Source organism: Psammomys obesus, unplaced genomic scaffold (assembly GCF_907164565.1).
Source record: "Psammomys obesus unplaced genomic scaffold, mPsaObe1.curated_primary_1811, whole genome shotgun sequence".
In the NCBI taxonomy this organism is placed as follows: domain Eukaryota; kingdom Metazoa; phylum Chordata; class Mammalia; order Rodentia; family Muridae; genus Psammomys; species Psammomys obesus.
The window spans coordinates 8,011,686-8,035,616 of record NW_026596155.1 but is presented as its reverse complement, the minus strand read 5'-3'; the positions used below and the strand labels follow the sequence as shown (position 1 = coordinate 8,035,616).

Here is a 23,931-nt window from a genome sequence, read left to right as displayed (position 1 = left end):
TCTTGCTTGTCTTTGACAACTCTTCCCAAACTTCCTAGGCTGGATTAATGGTCTTCAGAACTATCTCTTTAGACATGTGTATTTCCTTTTGCTCCTTTGTAAACTTTTGGAGAATAGCAATACTGCTTCATTCACCTTGTACTGATTGGAAATAGTACAAAAGCATTGGTATTTATTGAGTTAGAGAAACTGTAAAACTGGGGGTGCTTTTGAGTTAAATGGTCTTCTGTTAGTTTCTGTCTTATGTAAATCAACTTTAGAAAGGTCTCCTTAAATACATTCTGATGTAATTACCTTAATGTATCTTGTTTTGAGGCCTGCAAGGAAAAAGGAAAAAGATGCCAATGAAAATAAAACAGATGAAAAAACAGATGATATAGAGAAAATAAAGTCATATACCTACATGGAAAGTGAACCTGAAGATGATGTCTACTTAAAACGCTTATACCCGAGGCGGATCTATGAAGTGGAGAAAGCTATTCACCTACTTAAGAAATACCAAGTTCTGGACTTTACCAATCCAAAGCAAGGTGTTTATCTTGATTTAACATTAGATATGTCATTGGGGAAAAAGGTATGTAGACTTTTGTTTATTAAAATAGATACATGAATTGATGTTTTTACTTTTTAAAATTTTAGGTGGGGAGGGATAGAGGACACATGGATTTGAAAATTGAAGTATAGATACAAGGGTTGAAAAGGTTTTTTTTTTTTTTTTTTTTTACCAGGTTTTCAACCTGTGGGTTGTGACCCCTTTGGTGTTGAATGACCCTTTCACAGGAGCTGACTAGGAACCATTGGAAAACACAGATACTTACATTACAATTCATAACAGTAATACAATTACAGTTATGAAGTAGCAACAAAAGTGATTTTTATGGTTCACCATAATATGAGGAACCTATATAAAAGGGTTGCAACACTAGGAAGATTGAGAACAGTAGTTTACACAAAGATGAGGTCGGTGAAGGGGAAAGTTGGGTGAGTGGAGAACAACCAAAACTAAGGCTGTGTCAGAAAGCCGTAAGGAAACCTGCCCTTTGTAAGCTGATTTATAAGTAAAATTTAAAGATCTACCCCCTCCCCTTGGTTTTCTGAGTCACGGTTTCTCTGTGTAGACTGGCTGTCCTGGAATTTTCTCTGTAGGTCAGGCTGGATTGGATCTGCCTGCCTCTGCCTCCTGAGTGCTAGGATGAAAGGCATGCACCACCATCGCCTGGCTAAAAGTTCCCTTTCAATAATCTTTAGAAAATTGGTGGTCTTTCTATTTTAGCATGAAAATATGTTACTTCCCAAGTAGGAAATATGTTGAAAGCATGCTGGGGAGTTGGGCTTCTTGCCTTGGATTTGTCACATGCTCTCCCTTTATTATAAAGACATAAAAAGTTTTGTTCATATAGCTCCATTCAAGATTAAATATAGTAATATATATAAAGCTTAATAGGTGCTTAATAATAACATTACTGGAAACTTTTTGTAGGCCAGCCACTTTATTTAACGGTACTTTGTATTTACTTTTTCATTTAAATCTCTAGTAATCTCTGGAAGTTCTCAGTTATTAATGTAGTTCATAGCAGTGTCTTGTAGGACCTCAGACATCATTTTTAAATATAGAATTTCCTTATAGACAATGGTACTAGTGATGTGGTCTTTGTCTTAGGTTTGCTCTGTTTTTATTGCCTCTGTGCTGGGAACTGAGCCCAGGGCCTTGAGCACTGTAGGCAAGCAGTCTATACTTGTTGTGAATGCTTCTCATCAAATATTTGCATAGGGAGTCAGTACTCTCCAGGGGATGCTAGGATGGTGGTTGTTTACCATTGGAAACCTTACATCAGTTGTGACATGTTAATAGAAAAGGAATGACAAGCAACAAAACTAAGTTGATGTCTAATATAAAGGGTACTTAAGAATTTACGCCTTCTGGTCTTAAAAATCCCTAGGAAGCAGCTGCTACTCGGAAAAACACTTTTCTAAAAATACAATCTTTTAATCAGTTTTATCAGAGGAGCTGTCCCTTTTCTCATCTGCCAAGCCTGTGGAGGCCTGGAGGCCTTTTTCATATAAATCTCCCTCAGAACTCTGATCCTCAGTTCTAGGCAGGTCCTTCACCACAAGCTGAAGAGATTAAGTCTGAGGTCTTATGGGATTTGTGCTTGTGAGTGTTAAATGATGCATTGTTTATTTTGGATTTTTCAACTCACTTCCCAAATATATCTGAAAGGGATGGGGACCTCTATTTCACTAAAATAGAGCCATTGAGAAGACCCTTTCTGTCTTGGCATTCTGTTGTAGAGTTGCCTAGAGCTGTGGAGCACATTAAGGGTGAGCTACTGAACAGATCAGTTGGATACTCTCTTTGTTTAGGATATCTAGCTATTTTCATCATATTCCTTGAGTCTGAAAATTACATTTAAATTTTTAATTCAAGGTAGCATCCATCTGTTGACACACAGGAAATGGAAACTGTTGCACTAGGTGCTAGGGAGATGCAGTATGAATATATATCGCAACATTTGACAAACTGATAAATGATTTAGACAGAAAACCACATGCAATGGGGTGTGGAGCTGAGGAGAGAGATTTAGATTCTTATATATTTATAAAAATAATCTCCTGAGCTTTAAATTATAATCAGAGAATAGTTTGGCATAAATGGGAGACCCTATTGTAGATTGAAAGAATTAGAAGGAAGAATTGAGTATGGTGTTGCATTCCCATAATTCCAGTGCTCAGGAAGATGAGGCAGGAGGATCTTGATTTTGAGGCTGGCAGAAACGCCCTATTTATCCAGCTAATGAGCCACCCAACCAAAAATTAAAAACATGTCAGTTCTGTTTTTTATAGAATCCAGAAAGTAGCACAAAGATGAACTGTTTGTAATTGTTTTTCTCCTTTGTATGTTTAGAAAAAATTGGAGCCATTTTCTACCGTTGCTAGTTTGCCGTACCCTTTTGCTTCTGAGAACAAAGTTGCTGTATTTACAGGGGTAAGTAACTTTGTCAACAATTTTACAATTTTTAAGAAATTATACTAGTCAATAAAGAGAGTAATGGAATATTATTAGAGAAAAATTCAGAATTCACACCAGTCTTTTAAAGTTCAGAGAAGTTCACTTATTTGCACTTGTCCTACTAGTCTGAGAAAGAGATGCACAAACTTTCCTGCTGTCATTGCCACCCATCCCAGTAGTGTTGTTCCTAAGAACTGAAGGGAGATGTGGGCTGGATCATGGGTCTCCAGCCTCCTACTCACACTCTCAGAAGCATAAGGGTTGTTTTACACAGTGCTGTGAGTCTCCAAGAGCACAGTTTAAACAAATGCCTGCTCTTAGAGACAGCATGGCTGGCATGGAGTCTAGATTGGCGGACTTCTGAGTTGTTGACATTTGCTTATAATGTGCTAATGCGTTTGCTTAGTTTCCCCTTCTTTACCATCTGAATTTTATATCTGAGACTGTTAAAATCTCTGCTTTCCTCTGGAGGAAGAAGCCGTGTTCTTTCCAGTACGTGGGAATTATAGTTGTTGGAGTACCACAGTGTTGCAGTAACTAAGGGAGTGAAATATATTCCCAGAAAACAAAATGATAGAAATGGGGCATAAGGAAGGAAAATCAAAATACTGGTTTTCATTTGAAGTTTTGAGGCATGGCTAAATTTTAGTTTTTTTTATTTCTTAAATTAAAAGTTTTCCTCTTGTATCAGTTATATAAAATGTAAGTTAGTATAACTAACCATATTTTGAGTTTTTACTTTTGGAAGGTGTATATATATTGGTAGAACCAGCTGCTTGTCACATGCTAGGCTGTGTTTGTTTGTTGAGACAGGGTTTCTTTACATAGTCCTATCTGTTTTGGAATTTTCTACATAGACTAAGCTGACCCTGAACTGAGAGAGATCCTCCTACCTCTACCTCTTGAGTACTGGGATTAAAGGTATATACCACCACTCCCAGCACTTGCTAGTTTCTTTATAGGACATCAAGATTTCTTCTGTCAGTCAAGTACTCCTACTCACGTTGAAGTATAAACTGAAGTCTTTTTTTTTTCCAGAATATAATGTATTTGATGCATATAATTGAAAATTGGTGTATTTTTCAATTAAAAATAAAAACAATTTCAGTTTTGAATTGATATTTCTGACAGTTATTGACAGTATAATGAATTTGTTAATGTTCAAACTTGTGCTTTGGTAGGATGCATCAGAGATTAAAATAGCTGAAGAAAATGGAGCTGCTTATGCAGGAGGAGCGGATCTGGTTAAGAAGGTACTGCGTTTATGTTCATTGGTTATATAGATTGTTCTGATAGCTCGGCTATCCAGTAATTATCTTTTTTCTTTCATGTTATGTGTGTTTTGTCTGCATGCGTGTTTGTGTCTTACGTGTGTTCATGGTGCCCTTGGAGGTCAGAAGAAGGAGTGGGATATCCTGGGACCAGAGTTATATACCCACATGAGCTGCCATGTGGGTGCTAGGAATTGAGTCCAGGTCCCCTGGGAGAGCAACCAGTGCTCTTAACTGCTGAGCCATCTCTTAGCCCTATACATTAATTTGTTACATTTGCACATGATCGTTAGGGTTATATCGTCTCCAAGTCAGTTAGTAGGCTTTGTAAAAACAGGAATTTTTTTTGTATTTTCTTCAGTTTCAAATCTAAGAAAAAGCCATCCTTACTTTAAATCATTGATTACTTCACTCTTGCATTTGTTTGAAGTTTACTGTTGTTATGAAAGTTTTGTGAATAAAACACAAAGGCCAGTATTACTCAAGTTTTGAATGTGAAATTTAAAATGAAATCCAAATACTAGTACACGTGAATATTTCAGTCATGTTTTAAAAACTAATCTTTCAATCTGGGAGTGAAAGTATCATTTAGTTGGTATTTAATCTCCGTTGTATGGTGTTTCCTCTGAACATTTCCTCCACAATCAGCTTGAAGTAACAAGCTGACTTAGCAGGGGAGCTGAGCAGCGAGGAAGTACCCCATTTTCAGTAAGGGCCTAGGGAGCCTTTTTAAAGAGAATAGCATTTTTTTTAAGAGGTAGGAAGAGCTATTTCTAAACTCACAAAAGGTTTTCCTTGACATTTTCTGAGTCCCTTTTTCAAATAAGTTAGTTAAATTACATTATGGATAGGGATGGGCTGCAGGGAGCTGGGAAAACTGATTTGAAAACTTATCCTCCCAAATATCCAGATTTTTTTTTTTTTGCTTGACTCACTGCTGGTCCTTTAAAGAACACAGCAGCTTAGTAGTGTTCTAAGTCTGATGGTGATTATAATTTCTTGTTAAAGGGAAATGGAAATAGTTTATCCTGGAGCCAAATTTGAGTGATCAGGGCCTGGAACCTAACAGGAGTTAGGTTACCCCTATATTCTGTTCCCACATGGAAGTAGTTTTGTTACCATGTAGGGGTCTTGATTGGGTTCTTTTCTTTGCCAGTTAAAGAATTAAAAGACAGAAAAAAAAATCTTAACAGCAACGGTTAGCAGCAGAGAAATCTTGAACATAGACAAAGACACAATCAGCAGTTGGAGAAAAGCTTTTATGGGGTGAGGAAACACAGCAAGGCCACACAGAGGGAGAAACCCTCCTCAAGCAGAGGTGGGGACTGAGGAAGCTGAAGCTCAGCTCCTCCTTGAGGATCACTTTGAAGTTCTTCCTCCTTTAGTTTAACATCCTGATCTGGCCTTGAACCTGCTGAGCCAGTCCAGCAGCAGGAGGAAAAGCCCACAGGTCTTTGTAAAATCTTAAGTAAAATTTCCAAAGTGAGCTTACTAGAAAATAGGAATGGATCTTGCTTTAACACAGTTCTTGGCTGAGTCTAAGTATAGTGCCCTGTTCTTTCTGGCATATCATTTTAATTCTTTAAGTACCAGCAGTGTTTTAATTGATCAGAGTAAATATATTTTAGGTGCTTGGGAGTTTGAGAGTAGGGCTTGGTTTCTGGAGTCAGAAAACTAATGTCACCAGAAAACTAACATCAGCAACCATGTGCTGCCTTTCACCGACTTCCTCCCTGACCCCATGAGAGTGTCACAGCTGTGACAGCCACTCCTACAGTTCTGTGGTCAGAAGTTACTCCTCAAGGAGAAAGCAGTGGAGGAGAAGGTGTTGCATAGCTCTGCTGTTGGTAATGGAAACACTGGAAACAAACTCAAATAAGAAAATCTAATCGTGATTTTTCAGTATATAAATATTGTAGGTACATAGTTTTCTTTTAGGGGCCAGTGGCGAGTGCACTGCTGGGGAGGCAGTGCTGCTTGGGTAGGTTATCGTAGCCAGGAGGTTCTTCCCGTCAGATGTTTGAAAGCTTTCCGCGCATTTTTAGAAGGTATTCATTCAAGCCATGGAGTAAGGCCAAAACAGTTTGTTTTTTTAAGTAATAGCATGGCTGTAGATTTTCAAGCGCATTTCTGTATGTTTATATTTATTTATTTAAAGCAATACTGGAGGTTGAACCCAGGCCTTATCCAGGGTAGACAAATGTTCTAAGACCAGTAATACTCCAAGGCCCCATTCCTGCTTTCTTAAGTTAGTATCCTGTCCTCCTTAGCATTTAGCTGGAGAAACAGTTCAGCAGAGGACCCAGATTCAGTTCTGAGCACCTACATGGAAGCCCATACCTTCTGTAACTCCAGTTCCAGGGGACCCTAGGACCTCTTCTGATCTCCATGGGCACCAGGAATGCATGTGGTGCACAGACATAGATGCAAGCAAAACACTCATTCTCATAAAAAAGATATTTTTTTTTTTTGAAAAGAAACTATAAAGTAGCCTATACTTACTGGACTCTGCATAATTTCTAAGATCTTTATTAAATTAATTTCATTTTGAAATGTCACATATATTTGGCCCAGAGAGATTTGAAACTAATGTTTGTTTTTTTTTCTTGTCTGTAAAAGTGTAATTTCCGTGTACAGATTCGTGTTATTCTAGGATGTATTCCTAAGGTAAATTTTAGCATAACTGTCACAGATAATTTTTATCTTAAAGGAACATGTCATAGAATTAATTTTAGGAAGCTTGCTGATGAAACCCTTACATAAAATTCTTCAGCATTTCAAAGTTGTCTTTCTTTCCTCCTTGTTCTTGGGGATGGGGACTCTGGTTCTAGAACCCCACTACCTATGTTTGAATGGTGCTGTTTCTCTTTGAAGATGCATGCTGACTTCTCACTGAGGCTCTGGGTTCCTCATCTGAAATAGTTAATTTTAGCTCCCACCTTGTAGGATTGTTGTGAACATTGGATGAATTAAACTGTATAAAATATGTACAGAATTCACGACACATAAGTTCTCCACACTTAATATGTCATTATTTTTATGAGGAGCACAGAGTGTTATTTAAAGATTGAAGAATTTTTAAAATAAAACACTAGTAACAGAAAGAAAATTGCAAGAATATTTCCTAATTTTACCAGAGTTCATTTTTTCTGAATTCATTAACCCAAACCAAAGCTTTGGATAGGTAAGGTTTCATGTAAAAATAAGCATGACTGGTGAAAAATTTGTACCCTGGCAATATTTTCTTTTAAAAGTTATTAAATTAAGTCAGGTGTGGTGGCAGAGGCAGGTGGATCACTGTGAGTTCTAAGCCAGCCTGGTCTGCAGAACGAGTCTAGGACAATCAAGGCTACACAGAGAAATCCGTCTCAAAAACAAACAAAGAAAAAAGTTATTAATTAAATTTTTAAGTGGAGTATAGTATGGTGGTATAATATTTATTTTGAGTGTCAGCCTGGGTTTATCAACAAGTTCTTTAAAGTCTGATTATGAATCCTCTTGTTCTGAGAATGGAAATACGGTATGTCTGATAAACTGTAAGAGAACTTATCTTTGTCCTCTCGCCTTTTGGTTTTAGTTATTGGTAAGGAGGAGAATTTTAACTCAAATAATGATAAATTTGTGCAAATAATGATAAATTCAGTCTTTTGATGTACTAAATTTAGAAAGTTAATGGTTGCTAGTGAGTTTGGCAACTAGGAGCTATTACCTTTGCATGTGATCTTTTGAAAAATGTTCACTTCTCTCTACATTTAATAGACAGGAATGCTGCTTTGGGAGGTTTGTGGGAGTTGGCCCCATATCAATATGGTGTTCCAGCTTGTAACTTCATTTTGCCTAGTATAATCTCACAGTAAAATTAAAGCCATTAATTTTGTTTAAAAATATATGTATCTATTTTTAAAATATAACAAAATGTTATATTTTAATGTTAAATATTTCCTTCTGATTTTTTCATAACTGGTAACTTTATTTGTATAATTCTGTGTTTGAAGAAAAATTCATAATGAAATTACTTATGTTCAAAAAGTTAAGGTTGTTTCTTGTTTTTTCCTCTGGTTTTCAGATCTTGGATGAGGAGGTTGTTGCAGATTTTTATGTAGCTGTTCCAGAAATACTGACTGAGATTAACCCATTAAAGAAGAAACTGAATAACAGGTTTCCAAAGACTTTTAGAAGTAAGGGGGAATTTTTGTTATTTCAGTATGTTCTCATAGCTTTCTTTATAATTTTGTTTGGAAGAAAGCAATGCTGCTAACATGTTTGTAGACCAAGTATCATGCCTGATTTTGAGACTGGTATTATAAGAATGTGTAGATTTTATTTTCTTCTTTGGTATTAATATTGTTGTCAGAGTACTGTAATCCAGCTGACATTAATGAAATGTAATACCAAGAGCATTGTCATCATGCCATTTTGTCGACTTTTATACTTCTTTATCAATATGATATATAGGCTCATTTAAAGCATTCAGCTTGTATGTAAATGCATATAAATGAGTGCTTGGCTATGTAAGTATTTCCGCTTAGTAGAATTTTTCTTTATGAATATGTCCTTGAAAAATACAGTAAAAGAAGCTGGACAGCAGTGGCACATACCTTTAATCCCATCACTTGGGAGGCAGAAGCAGGTGGATTTCAGAGTTTGAGGTCAAGCCTGATCTGCAAAGTGAGTTCCAGGACAGCCAGGGTTGTTACACAGAGAAATCTTGTCTTGATAAAACAAGCAAACAAAAACACCACTAACAACAAAAATATAGTAAGAGAAGTACTTTAATTACATAAAATGCCGTAAGTGTTATAAAATGATACCAATTGGTCAGTTCCTAAGGTACTAAGGATATACGCTGGGGGGGGGGGTGTATTTACAATATAGGGGTGAAACCAATGCATCATGAGTAAGGTGACATTTAAGCTGTTACCAGTAGAATTGGATGCATGGATTGAGAAATAAGTAGAATATATTAACCACAGGAAGAGAAGTACGCTAGAAAGGCTGGCTCTAAGAAATGTTGGGTAGGTCCTTTTGGCTGTAGGGATGGTACCTCTACGATGATATGGAAGTGAATAATGGAAATAATGGATGTTGGGGTGGATTGATGCTGTTTTGAGGAAGTCTTTGAGTTAGGAGTTAATAAGCATGGATGTTCTATTCAGCATGAATCATTTAGATGTTATAAAGTGTGATGTGATACCATTTGTTCTCTAGAGTGGCGTGAGACATACTGTTTTGGATTGAAAGTAAAGGTAGGGAGCCCACTTAAGCTGAAGTTACAAGAGACTAAGGGTAATGTTTAAAGTCAGTTCTGTACGATGAGAACAGTGAAGAGTACAGTGGTAAAGACAGATGCTGTGACTTCGTAGGAAGGGAGTAGCTGAGGGGAGAGGAAGAGTTTTTACAGAAGGCAGTTCCTGATAAGTGTCATTGATGAACACAGTATGAGCACACTCACAGAATAGGTTCATTTGTTGTAGGTGGTGCTGGATGTCTGCAACAGATAAGGGTTGTTTTTATTAGGTATTGCAGATGAAATAAGTATTTTAAAATTTGTTTTGTACTTTTTTATTTCAAAATTTTAAAGAATAAAAAAAGGTTAACTAAATTTCTTCATACGTATTAGCTACTAAGATAACTATTCATGATCTAACTAGAACTGATTCAGATTCTTTTATTGTGCTATGATTTTGTTATGAGCCTGTATATGAGCTCATATTAGATATAGGCGGGGACTTGGCAGTTTTGATAGAGATTTTTATCACAGCTGCCTTTGTTGTTATAGAATCAGGCTCACTTTTTTTTTTTTTTATTTTTTTTTTAAGTCAGGCCTGCAATTGAATATTACTGAGGGGAGGGAGGACAGATTTGCAGTCAGACTTAGAGAAAATATTTTGCAAAAACAGTTTTTATTTCTAATTAAGGTCAAGTTGCAGCCAGTGGCACTAATGGAAGCAGTAAAAGGTGAGGCTCGCGGGGCCGTCTGTGCCACTCGGCTGTACCACTCAGCCGGTTCTCGGGCATTAACTGATGCCTTTGCCACTCTCTTTTCATTAGCATTACTGTTGTTGTTGTTTAAGCTGGAAGGTTTTCAAATAACTTCTTTATTCCAAATAGCAAGTTTCCTGTTAAAGTGTTTATGCTTATTTGGGGGATTTACTTTATTTCTAGTTTCATAATGAACCACACTGACCATGTGTGTGTATCCTTAGTGTGCGTGTGTCCCTCTCCCCTGCCTGTGTGCTTTAACAAGGCACCTGGAAGAATGACAGCACCCCTTCTCTAACATTTTATTTCACCCACACAGGGTCTGCTCATCAAAACCAGCAAAACATTTGTGTTCTTTAAGCATGAAAACAAACTATTAGCCTGTCAGAATGTTCACACAGAACATACCAGATGTTCATGAGGACAGATGGCTCTTGTATTGTGCATTTGTAGAGATTATTCAGATTCTGGTTTCAGAATGTTTGAGCCCCTTTAGATCCAACAAAACACATTAAGGTAAAATAGAAATTCTGGAGCTCCAGCAAGAACCAGCTGTCAGCTCATTGGTTCACATGTTGTCTCAGTTTTACTGACAGCAGTGGGTGTTACCATCTTGGCTAGATCCATTGTGCACATTTCTTATATAACTATAACTATAGGCAAATTCACTTTTTCACATTCCTGTTTGGCTTTTTTTTTCCCTCAGCACTTTTTTGTTTTTATGAAAAATATTTAAAACCTGCTTGAAAGGGATTTGGCTTCATTTTGCTGCCCCCTCTCTTCTAAGAGCTCCGTGAAACTCATCCATCATCAATATGGACATTTTCCTTGAGTGTGAAGTGTGTGTTCGTGTACGCATTTTCAGGTGTAGGTACATGTATGTGCTTGCATGTGGAAGCCAGAGGTAGAGGTCTGGTGTCTTCCTCGTTCACTGTCCATGTTTTGAGCCGGGTCTTTCACCAAGCCTGGCTAGGTGGCTGGGCATTGAGCTCCAAGGACTGCAAGTGCCTGCTTCCTGCTTCCTGCATCAGACTAAGACTCATACGTGCTAAAGTTATAAGAATTTAAAGGATTCTTTAGGTCTTGAAATAATGTTCTGTGCTTCCAAGTATTACTTCTATTACTGAAGCTGAACTTTTAGGGTTTATGAGAAGAAATGCAAAAACAAGTTTCTGCCTCCCTATAGTAGTTTAAAAACTATATGTGAATGAATCTTTAAGGAGTAGGTACTGTTATGATAGATTAATTATGAGTGTGTTATAGATAATCATATGAACATTGTTTTCTTTATTTCAGCCCTAGGGCCTGCTGTGCTGTTTCTCACACATGTACACATTGAGTTCTTTACTTTCTTGAGTCTTTGGATTTATTTATTTTTCGGGTCTATCTGCAATATGTATGTGTTCAATTCCTACAATTACACTTTAATTTTATCTGTTGCTATTGTCTTGCGGCTTAGAATAGTGTCTGTCCCAGCATTTTCACTCTACAAATGTTGTGTAACTAATGACCATTTAATTCAGGATTCAGTTGAAAGAACATACAGAGTTAATAACTCAACTGAACCATGGATTAAGTGTAATTTATACATTCAAAATATAATTATGTTTATGCTAGTTGAACACCTGGTTTATGACTAACGATATGGTAGCAGCTTTGAACATGGAGTGAAAGTCTTTGGTGTCATAGAACTAGCACTACCTTCAGTACATCTTTACACCCAGCTTTGTCCGTCAAACAGGGAGCGCTTTGTTTGTTTGAGCTGCCCTTGTTGTACGGTCTTAGTTCCTCGTTTTTATTCTAGTCTTAAAATTAGTGGCCCTCAGTAATTTGTTGCCTCCACTTCCTTACCTAACATTGTTTGTACTTCGACTGCCTCTTTCACACTTACCTCAAATAGTGCTCCCCCCAAATTCAAATGTCAGTTCTTAGTTTTCACAACTTCCTAAAACTTAAGCATGCTCAATTCTAACTCCCTCCCTTCCTTTCTTCCTGGCTTATTTCCAACTTCCTTCCTAACTTCTTTCTTTCCTTTCTTGCTTCTTTATTTTCTGTGATACAGGAAAAGAGAGAGAGAGAGAGAGAGAGAGAGAGAGAGAAGATACTGAAGTGAAGGACTGAATTGTGCTTATTATAGAAACAGTACAGAGCATTAAAGGGAGAGAAAGACTAGGAGGAAAGTAGAGTGTAAAACACACAGAGAAAATAAAATGGAGAGCAAGTGTATGTCAATAGAACAAATCAAATTCATGGTAACCTGATATTTGTCCCTGCCAAAAACAGAATAAGTAATAGAGAGCATACATCTTTCGGGCTTGGCTTTATTCCTTAATCTGACATTAAGTGAACTTTGCAACAAGGAAATGGAGGCAACATATCACTGAGGCCCATTAATTCTTATCTATAAAACATCTTTCATGCTAACAAATGCCCAATAATATAAGCAGAGCTTAGCACAAACAAGGTATACAAGAAGTTTATGCTGTATATACCAACTTCGTAAGATTCCTAAAAGTGCAAATGAATTGCTTTAAGGGAACTTACGTGTGCTTCCATGTCAGTTCTACCATCACAGCCCATTTGTTACATACATGGATAATTACTGAAAGATTAAAAGACAGTCCACAGTTTTTAAGAAAATACATATTGACAGAAGAGACAGAGAAGAATAAACTTAAGCCTTGACTGGAGAGATGGCTCAGCAATTGAGAGCACTGGCTGTTTTTCCAGAGGGCTTGGGTTCAATTCCCAGCAACCACATAGCAGCTCACAACTGTCTTTAACTACAGTTTCAGGGGATGTAACAGACACACATGTAGGCAAAACACTAACACACATAAAATGAAAACAGATTATTAAACTTAAGCCGTAAAGTACCCTTTAATATGCAAAAAGGGTACTTTTTTGTATTTATTTATTGTTTTTTACAATAAATAATATATTTATTGTAACTACTTCTCAGAGTCAAACTATGTTAAGAAGATAGCAGTAGAGAGGTTAATCGTGAATAGGTGGTTGCTTTCATAACATGTGGACTACAATCTAGACAGAAGAAATGGCGTCATTAACATAAAAAAGTCAAGCAAGAGTGAGTGTATTCAGGAAGTTCTAAGCTGCTTTCTGTCGTGGATGTGGCCTGTAATCAGATAGTGTGGTTAATGGGGTTAGACAGTGATAAGCAGTGGGCCAGGCAGAGGGGGCCTTTTGTGCTATTCCACAAAGATTAGATTTTATCCTCTTGGCAGATGGGAGCCATTGAAAACCATGTTCAGAACCATGAGCTATGGTTTTCTTATCGGATGAATACTCTGGGGGTATGTAAGTCATGGGCAGACATGTGGTAATGTAGAAACGTCAATGGAGAACATTGCAAAGGCTGTTGTATTAGTCCAGATACAAGAGGAAAGTAAATTTTGCAATGGCAGTGAAGACAGAAGAAGGTTATTGAGGGATGGTGAAGAGATAGAATCAACAAGAATAACTGAAGTGTAAACATCTGGAATGATTCTCTAATTTTGGTCATAAGTACCATAGTTGATACTGTTTTAAAGACAAATCTACAGGAAGTCATCCAGGTTTTAGTATGACAATCATCACAAAGTAAAGATGGCATAGGAGGAAATATTAGCTGGTACATGTCTAACATGAAGTAGCTTATGATTTAAAAAAGGTGATCATTGTAGTCGCCAGAGCATCTTTAAAAGGCACGGAGCTTAAATCTAAAGAGTGGAATAAAAGAAACCTGATTTTGTTTGTTTGTTTGTTTGTTTTTAAAGAAAAAATGGCTGTATAAGAGGGACAGAGGAACAAACATGATGAGATAGTAGAAAACACATAAATTTCTAATTCGAGATACATGTTTGGAAATTTGGAAATGGGCTACATACTCCTGCCGAATGGCAAGCTAGCTAATTGCACAATGTCTGCAGAGGAAACACTTTAAACACATAGACTGAAGTAAAATTGTGGATAATTATAAACCATGAAAACAACTAAGAATTAGAGGATGTCATTAATTCTCTATGTCTCCATGTTAATGCCAGACAGACTAGATTTTTAAAATGAGAACTGATAATGAAGAAAAAGCTGGATAATAAGGTACATTCTCATTTATAAGCAGAGCCCCAAGATATATGAAACAGAATCAGAAAGAATTAAAGGAGGAATAAAATGACTCTTCACAGCATTCTGCCCTACTCATAAATCAGTGTCTCACTCAGCCATTATCAGAGACACCTCCTTCTGCAGCAGACAGACACAAACACAGAGACCCACAGCTGGACAGTGTGCAGAGGGTGAGGGACCTTGGAGCACTCAGTCCTGAACGGGATGTCTCCATCAAATCTCCCCACTCAGGGTTCAGGGAATTATGCAGAAGAGGAGGCAGAAAGATCTGAAGAGACCTAGGGAATGCATGATACCAACAAAACAGTGCCTTCCAGACATGAAAGGACTGACACACATGAACTCATAGGTACTGTGGCAGCCTGCATAAGGCCTGTACGGATCCAAGATGGGGTCCCAGTACTGAGAGGTCAAAGTAGATACGAGCCCCACCCCCAACCAAGAAGCTACCTTCAATTAACAGACTCTCCAAGAGGAAGAAACAGTTTCTCCAAGGAGTCACACTTGTTCTACAAACCACTTAAGGGCAGGCCCAAGACCCAGTAGTGAAATGAACTCATGGGTATTTTTACAGATTTTTTTTTTCTTCTTCTTCTCCTCCTCCTCTTCTTCTTTCTTCTTCCTTCTTCTTCTTCAACCTTACTAGTCTTTTGATTGTATGCTATGGTTTCCAATTTTGAGTTTTTATGGTGTGTATGTCTGTAGGTGTATAACTATGTGCATAACTCTGTGTGCATGTGTGTGTTTATCCCTCTCTGTGTTTATATACATATGTCTCTCTCTGTGTGTATCTGCATGTGTGTATTTCTCCTGCTTTTTTTGTAGTTTCTTTTTTGTTTGTTAGTCATTTTTTAAATCATTGTCTATTATATTTGCCTATTTGTTTTCTTAAAAGAGAGAAAGATATTGAGAGAGAGGGGGCGGGGGTGGAGTTGAAAGGGGGGGGAGGTGGGAAGGATCTGGCAACAGATGAGGGAGGAGAAACCTGGATTAGAATATGTGGTATGAAAATGACCTTACTTTTTCTATAAAAAGTTAAAATTTCAAGATAATAATGGTATGCTTTAACATTAACAGTGATAATAAAACTCTTTTAATTGTGTGTGTGTATGTGTGTGCATGCATGATAGAAGGGAGGCAAGTGTACATGGTAAAGGTCACGAGATACCTCTGTGGAGTTTGTTCTCCCCTTTCAGACTCACATGGTTATTGGCAGAGGTCTGTTCTTTGCTGGACCAAAGCTTCCATTTACTCTTGCTGGATTTGGAGTCCCTTGCTCTATCGTGCTCTCTACGTGGTAGCACACAGTCTTGTAGCTTCTTCAAAGCCAATAAGGAAGCGTATACTCTAAGACAGGCTTGTAGTGCTATGTGATGCAGGCTTAAGTGCATATCATTCTGTCTCTTGGTTAGAAGGCAAGTTGCAGGTCTCATCCATACCCAGTGGGAGAAGAGCACCCAAGGCCATGAAGTAGAAACCGGGCCCAAGCGAATATGAAAACATCTGTCTGCACAGCTTATTCGCTGTTTCTTTACATGGGGTTTGTGTTTATTTCAGTCATTAATTTTTGCTACTTGTTTACCTAATGTAATAATTTTGGATTTTTCTGATTTTTCTAACCAGATGCCATTGGTCGTGACATCCCCAAAATGCTTGAATTATTTAAGACTGGGCTTGAAATTATGGTAGATGAAGAAAGGCAGAACTTCCTCAGCACCAAAATAGCAACAGTAAGTTATAGCTACGTCTCTTTTGTTCAGATGTTCCAGCCACATACACACATACGGGGAGCTTACCAAGTTTAGTGCCACTTGAGCATCTTCCTTCCAGGGAGAATCTGCTGCAAGCCATGTCTGGCTTCCAGAGCATGCTGTAGCATAAGGGCATGCACATAAATTTATGTGTATACACACAACACACACATACAATGAATGTGAAATAAAAGTTGTTAGAGAATTCTTCCTGTGTTTTGTTCCGTGCACTGGCATTTACTTGCATTTTGCTTTATCTATTCTAACATACAAGTTTTTTATCATTTAATATTTTAAGATTTCTAAGAGTTGTAAGGCTTAGATTCCATGAAGAACATTGCATATTGCTGAGCACATAATATATTTAATACTGTATAAAGGGTTAATTTGCTTCATTTCAATGAATTGTGTCTGATTATTTCTGTTGGTGTTTTACAAGTTACTTATATACTTATAGAAGATGGTTGATGTCAGTTTCTAACACCATTTTAGGACATTAATATAGGTGTGTTAGAATTATAGAACTATGTGTTTTGTTTTGTTTTTTCTTTGTTGTTGTTTTTTTCAAGACAAGGTTTCTCTGTGTAACCCTGGCTGTCTTGGATTTGCTTCGTAGACCAGGCTGGCTGCTATCCACCTGCCTCTGCCTCCCTAAGTGCTTGTATTATAGGCATGTGCCACCATACCAGCCTTAGATCTATGTTTTTAAATGAATAAGCATTGTGTAACATTAAAGTTATTGTTATTTGCAACTGTTCTTTGTACTGAAGAATCTCCAAATGTGCCTGTTTATGTAGTTTTCCCTATTTATAACTATAGGAATAGTAGTAAATTATTGAAAACAAGACTTAAATAAGGCCTTCCGAATGTCTGGTGCTATTCTAAATGATTTTGTTTGTTAAATCTTTTTGATGAGTTTTATTTTTAATAATTTTTCAATTTTTTGAGATTATAATTACATATTTCTCCCTTATCTTTCCTCCTTCATGCTCTTCCATCTCCCTGCTCTCTTCCAAATTCATGACCTCTTTTTCTTTAATTGGTGTGTGTGTGCGCGCATGTTATGTGTACGCATGCATGTGTATATATTCCTAAATATATAAATATAAGCTGTTCAGTCTGCATGCTGTTACTTGTATGTATATGCTTTCAGGGCTGACCAGTTGGTTATTGACTAATCAGTTGGTGTGCTTTTCTCTGGGGAAGACCATTTCTCCACACTCAGCATTTGTTGTGTAGAGTTCTTTGTACAGTGCTGAGGTCTCATGAGCTTTTCCCGTTCCACACTAGCATGTCTAATGATGTCATCCTTTTCAGGTTTAGGCAGCTATGTTGGTGAGACTTCATGGGTGTAGCTTCTCTGACATTTCTAGGAGACATAATTTCACAGCAAACTTCCCGTTCCTCTGCCTCTTACAACCTTTCACTGTGTCTCCCATAATTTTTCTTGAGCCTCAACCGCAAGAGTTGTGTTGTCTGTGTATCAGATGGAACTCAAGCACAGAGGAGGTAAAACCATCACCTTCATTTTATAGATTAACGTTCAGAAGGCTATAAGGTTGAAAACTTTCAAGGTCTCATAGCTAAATTGAGGGAAATAGGTAGCTATTTGAACCTTTGCAATGTCTTGAGGCATGTAGGCTCAGTACTCTGCTCACGATTAAAAATATTCAAGTAGCTGTTAAGTTTTGTTTCTCTCACTTGCTTTATATCATAAAACAATTTCATATCATAGCCAGTAGTTGGTAGTCCAAGCTAACTGAACCACATCCGCTGTAGATTATCAGAGATCTAGACAAAACGCTCTACTAGTTTTACAATGGGAACACGCTCCTTGGAAAGGAAGCAGAGCAGATCTCTGCAGCTGGTAATAAGCCCCGCTTGTCACAGTGCCCTCATTTACTTGGCCTGAGCGCTACCAGACTCTGATGTTGAAATGTCCTTGTTCCCAAAGGCCCTTGGCAGAGCTTCTTGTTTCTTAAGGTTGACAGTGTTATAATCCAAACACAAACAGACAAAAGCCCAAACGCAAAACTCCAGAGATTCTCCTGAATCTGTACAGACTTGTTTGATAGTTGTTGTTCTATGTAAGGAGTGGTAGACTTCAGGCAAGTTTCTCAATGTTGTGTTCCCAATGTCACTGTTATATAGGATTGTAATGAATATTTCACAGTGTATTTTTATGGGTTAGCTACAATTTTAAAACAATAACATCTATCATTGCTGTTATTATTTTGTCTTTGAGGATCATAGAATATCGTTATAAAGCTCTTCCTAGCTGGATTAAATCTGCTTTTTCTTAAGGTATATTTTCAATATATTCTGTAGTTAATAGTTCAATAAGTCCTAAAGTGTAAGAAACCATAGTGTCTCTTTTTTTTTTTTTCTTTAGGATACCATAGTGATTAAAATATGGACCCTGATCATACTATGTAACTCTTTTGCAAATTCTTTGTCATGATTTTTAAAAAGATATTTATGTTTTTAAAGAATATTTGTTAAATGCTACTGAAGTATTTCCACTTTGCTATAGTGGAAGATTAGTGGAGTGGAGTTTAGATTCCTATAGTTGTTGTTCAAATCTAATTTCATGCTTTTTGAAACAATAGAACTGTTTCTTCTTGTGTTCTGTTTCCCCTACTTCCTGTAGAATGATAGTAATGGTTGGTACTGCCTGGCTAGGAAGGAGCAGATGTGACAGTAACAATAACCATGGAACAGATACTTTTGGCTAAGGTGGAGTAATAGACATGATTTACCTTCCCACCTAAAACAGTGAGAAGTATCTTGAAATCAAAACTACAGAAGGAAAACCATAGTGTAATACCATTTATGAAGATAGACATAAAAAAATGTAACTCACTTCTAACAAATACTTAGGTTGCCTGTGTCCATTTTCTATTGCTGTAACAGAATGCCTGAGACTGGGTAATATACAAAAAGTAGAGATTTTTTTTTTTGTCAACATGTGATTCTGGAGGTGGCAGAGTGGAAGTATATGGAGTTCGTATATGGTGAGAACCTCATGCCACATCATGTCATAGCAGAAGAATGGAAGAGTGCAAGCTGTGCTGAAGAGGCAAGGCATGAGAAGGTGCCTTGCCGAAAAGCAACATGTTGTCTGGAGAATGAGTCCACTCCTCTTAACCTAGCAACTTCCTGGGAGCCACTACCCCACACTGCCACAGGGACAGTCAGATTTCAACAGGGATTTTGCTGGGGACTAACCCTGTTTAAAGTGCAGTGACCAAATAGTTATTGTAGGAATTCAAGGTTGGATTAACATTTAATAGTTATTAGAATTCACTGTATTAATGAACTGAAACCCAAAAGTCATTTTCATAGAATCTAGAATCAAAATGCTGGTTAAAACATCTCAGGACAGCAGGGATAGAAATCAGCTGGAATGCAATATGCCACTTGGTGGTAGAGTGCATGCTTACCACACACAAGGTCCTGTGTTCAGTCCCAGAATCCCCCCACGAAAAAGTCAGTGCCCTTAATTTTCTTTAAGTTTTTAAAATGATTCTATTCTTAATTGTATGTGAGAAGGGGTATGTGCATATGAATGCAGGGGCCTGCAGAAGCTGGAGGCATCAGATCTCCTTGTAGTTGGAATGGCAGGCAGTTATAAGCTGTCCCATTTGGGTACTGAGATACAAACTCAGGTCCTAACACTGACCCCAATGTCCTTAATTTCATAAAGGATATCTCAGAAAAACCAATATCAGGCTTAGTGGTTAACAACTGTATCCTGCTTTCTTCCTGAGATTTGCTTTTGTTCAACATTCATGAGCGTTGAATATTGCTGATTTTACACAATTTAGTGAGGCAAGGAACAGAGTTAAAGTTGTCTAGAGTAGAAAGTGCCACTTGTTATTCACAGATAGTTGATTTAACTAGTAAACCAAAGAGAGCAGCTATATATGGTTGGAGATACAAGTTTAAGGTATAAAACTCAACTGTGTTTCTGTATAACAGTAAAATTCTAAATTAGAAATTTTAAATATAGAATTTGATTTATAATATCAAAAGAAGTACTGATGAATAAATCCATATACTGAATGGATCTAAAGATATGAGCAGTCCATATATTGAAAACATCAAAATACAGTTGAGAGAAATCAAGGATGAAATAAATGGTGAGATGTACTTTGTGCAATTGTAGAATGATTTGCAATACCAGGTCTACTGAAGATAAGCTTGCTTGACTGGTCACACTCTGAAAGTCCCAGTTAGATTTTTGAAATCTAGTTAAGTGGCTCAGAACTCATATAGACATACAGAGGACTGAGACTGGGGAGGTGGCTCAGTTGGTAGAATGCTTGTTGCCCAGCACAAGGACCTGAGCTTGGATCCCCAGCATGCACACAAAAGGTCAGGCATGGCGCCATGCAGCTCTTTCCCCAGCGCTTTGGAAGCAGAGACATGATCCCTAGAGCTTGCTGGCCCATCAGCCTGTTGGTTGTTCTACTTTTAGGGAGAGATCTTGTCTCACAAAATAAGATGGAGAGTGATTGAGGAAGCCACCCAGTATCGACTTCTGCCCTCCATATGCATGCACACAGCTTGCATGTACATGGTCATACATATCACCTGCTTCACACGTGCACACACAGACATACAAAGAACCTAAAATAGTCAGAGCAGCTTGGAATAATAGCAAAGTTGAAGATTTACAAAAATTGTTGGTCGTGATGGCACGTTTCATTTATCCCAGCATTCTAGAGGTCGAGGCCTGTGGATCTCTGTGAGCTTCAGGTCAGCCACGCTGCAGAATGATAATGCCTCGAATAATAAACAAATCAAATATACTGATAAAGCTCTTTTGGCATCATGATACTGATGTTAAAAAAAAAATGGAAAAAATAGTGAATCAAAAACAGAAGTGTTTGAACAACTGATTTTCAGCTAATTAAAAACACTTTGAGTGGATAAACCAACTTTTCTCGTGAAAAGTCACCAATACAGTTGGATATTTGTCTGCAACAAATCAACATCAACCCTTATTTTAAATCACATATAATAATACCTTAATATGTATAAAAAGCTAATTACAAACTCTTAAATATGAAGCCTAAAATTGATTACTTTAGAAGAAAAAGTTGGGTTATGGAATGATTTTTTTTTTTAAGATGTGTCCTCAAAAATGTGATTCATAGATGAACTTGATAATTGGTTCTGTATGAAAATTGAAAGTTCCCAATTTTTAACAGATAATGCAAAGAAAATGCAATGATTATGGATTGTAAAAAAAAATGCAAATCATGTCTGGTAAATCCCAAATCATAAAAAATATGTCTAAGCTCAGTAAATTACCTGGTATTTTTACATTGGCAAAAAATTTGAACACTTAAAAGAGATAGGACAGATGACAAACAAAACATAAAATTATCAGCAATATCTGTAGTCATTGGGGCAATGTAAATTAAACGCAAGGAGTTATTATTACATATCTACTGGATAAATGAAACTACTCCCCTCATACCCATTCTTAGTGTTGGTGAGGAAATGGTGGGTTGGTCTATGCCCTCACTATTTGTGGGAAAATTCACTTTATTAAATGATGCAACCTCTTGGGCAAGCAATTTGGTAATTTGTAAAGAAGCTGAACTTTACAGATTCTGCTATTCCACTTTTAGTCACGTATTCAGAAGAAATGTAAACATATGTTCAAACAGAGATTCTGAAACTGATGTGTTAATATTCCCTAGTTTGAAATATTTTAAATATCCATCACACGATCCATATGAACAAAAGTAATTAATAAACTCCATATATGTTAATGTATGCCAAGTGAAATAAGCCAGGAAAGTGTGGGCTATATATTTTACGATTCTAATTATATAAAATTCTAGCAAATGTTAGCTAATTTATATTGATAGACAACTACTGATTGATTACCTTGGGTTCGGAGATAGGTGGGGAGGAGCAAGAAGTCGGAATTACAAAGCAATATAATGAATTTGGAAGTGATTAATTATTCTTATTAGTTGTGGTTCCATGTGTGTAAGTGTATGTCAAAACTAGACTGTATACTTGAAGAATGTGTGTGATGGGGCTGGAGAGATGGCTCAGTGGTTAAGAGCACCTGCTGCTCTTCCTGAGGATTTAAGTTTGATTCCTACCATCCAAACAGGGTCCCTCACAACTGCCTCCACCTCTCTGGATTGCTCCGTCCTTGGGCATCTGCACATACATCAACCCATACACATACGCATAAATAAAAATAAAATAAATCTGTTTAAAATATTGTTATATGAGGTGGGTGTGGTGGTGCATGCCTTTAATCCTAGCACTGGGGGAGGCAGAGGGAGAGATCACTGGGTTCAAGGCCAGCCTGGTCTAGGACAGGCAAGGCTACACAGAGAAACCCTGTCTCTAAAAACCAAAAGACAGACACAGAGAGAGAATTGTTGTATATATATATATATATATATATATATATATATATATATATATATATGCTTGTGCCTGAGTATATGGGCACTGTGTGCATGCAAGAACCTGCCAAGGGTCAGAAGAGGATCCCAGATCTCCTGGAACTGGAGTTGCAGGCAGCCATGACCCACTGTGTGGGAACCATGTAGTGTAGATTCTCTACAAGAATAGTAAATACTCCTAGCTGCTTACCCATCTCTCCAGTCCTGTGCTGGCTAGTTTTATGTTAACTTGATACAAACTAGAGTTATCTGAAAGGAGAAAACCTTAGTTGAGAAAATGTCAACATAAGATCTAGTAGTAAAGTATTTTCTTTTTCTTTTTTCTTTTTTTTTTTTTTTTTGAGGTGAACAAAAGCTCATGATTTTATTTTATTGTCTTCATAACAAAATTGCCTTAGAACTGGATCACTTGGCCCTTTCTCTTATCGCTGCCCAGTTCAAAATGCTTGCATCTCTTAGTAGCCAGCATTCTCTTAGATCTGCAGTTGGGTTCAACACATTCAAGTCTCAGCACAATCTTCTTTGTACTTTTAGCTTTTTTAGAGAAAATAGGCTTAGTCTGCCCACCATAGCCATGTTTCCTGTCATAATGTCGCTTCCCCTGGGAATACAAAGAATTCTTGTTCTTCTTGTACTGTGTCATTTGTGGGGCTGGTACTTGCCACATTTCTTGCAGAATGTCCAGAAGGTCTTAGGAATGTTTACCATGGTTGCAGGAGCAATATCAGCTCAGAAAGGTAAGCATTTTCTTAATTAGTGATTGATGGGGAAGGGCCCAGGACATTGTTGATAGTTTTATTCATGGGCTAGTGGTCCTGGGTTCCATAAGGAAGCAGGCTGAGCAAGCCAGTAAGCAGCACTCTTCCATGTCCTTTGCATCAGCTTCTGCCTCTAGGTTTCTGCCCTGCTTGAGTTCTTGTCCTGACTTCCTTCAGTGATGGACTATGAAACCCTTCCTTTCCCAGCTTGTTTTTGGTAATGGTGTTTCATTGCAGCAATAGAAACTCTAGACAAGCTTAAAAATTGAGTAAATCTTTAAAAAAAAAAAAGATGTAACATGTATCCAGTGAGCTTGCAGTTCAAAACAGAAAGGTTACAAGCTATATATAATACAGTATGGGTGAACCAAGAAAACGTTTCAAGAAAGAAGCCAGATTCAGAAACCACAGATACATAATATAAATACTACTCTGGATATATAAAATATCCAGAGAAAAGTTAAAATTAAAAAGATTAATGATTGCCTGGGATGAGAGTGGGAGGAAATAGGCATCAACAATGATGTAAATGATGAAGATGCTTAATCCTGATTTATGATATTTATACATCTTGATAAATATACTAGAAAC

At 37.3% G+C, this 23,931-nt stretch overlaps 1 protein-coding gene and 1 pseudogene across 1 annotated transcript in view; one reads left to right on the top strand and one right to left on the bottom strand.

Annotated features, from left to right (window-relative positions):
• Mrpl1 (mitochondrial ribosomal protein L1) overlaps positions 1-23,931 on the top strand; it is a 60,211-nt gene that overhangs the window by 17,924 nt on the left and 18,356 nt on the right. Inside the window, exons 3-7 of the mRNA XM_055594631.1 lie at positions 316-574; positions 2,906-2,986; positions 4,192-4,263; positions 8,348-8,459; positions 16,012-16,118. Of these exons, the coding sequence (XP_055450606.1) occupies positions 316-574; positions 2,906-2,986; positions 4,192-4,263; positions 8,348-8,459; positions 16,012-16,118 (631 nt within the window). The remainder of the gene's footprint in view (positions 1-315; positions 575-2,905; positions 2,987-4,191; positions 4,264-8,347; positions 8,460-16,011; positions 16,119-23,931) is intronic.
• On the bottom strand, positions 22,977-23,290 carry LOC129667141 (60S ribosomal protein L36a-like; annotated as a pseudogene).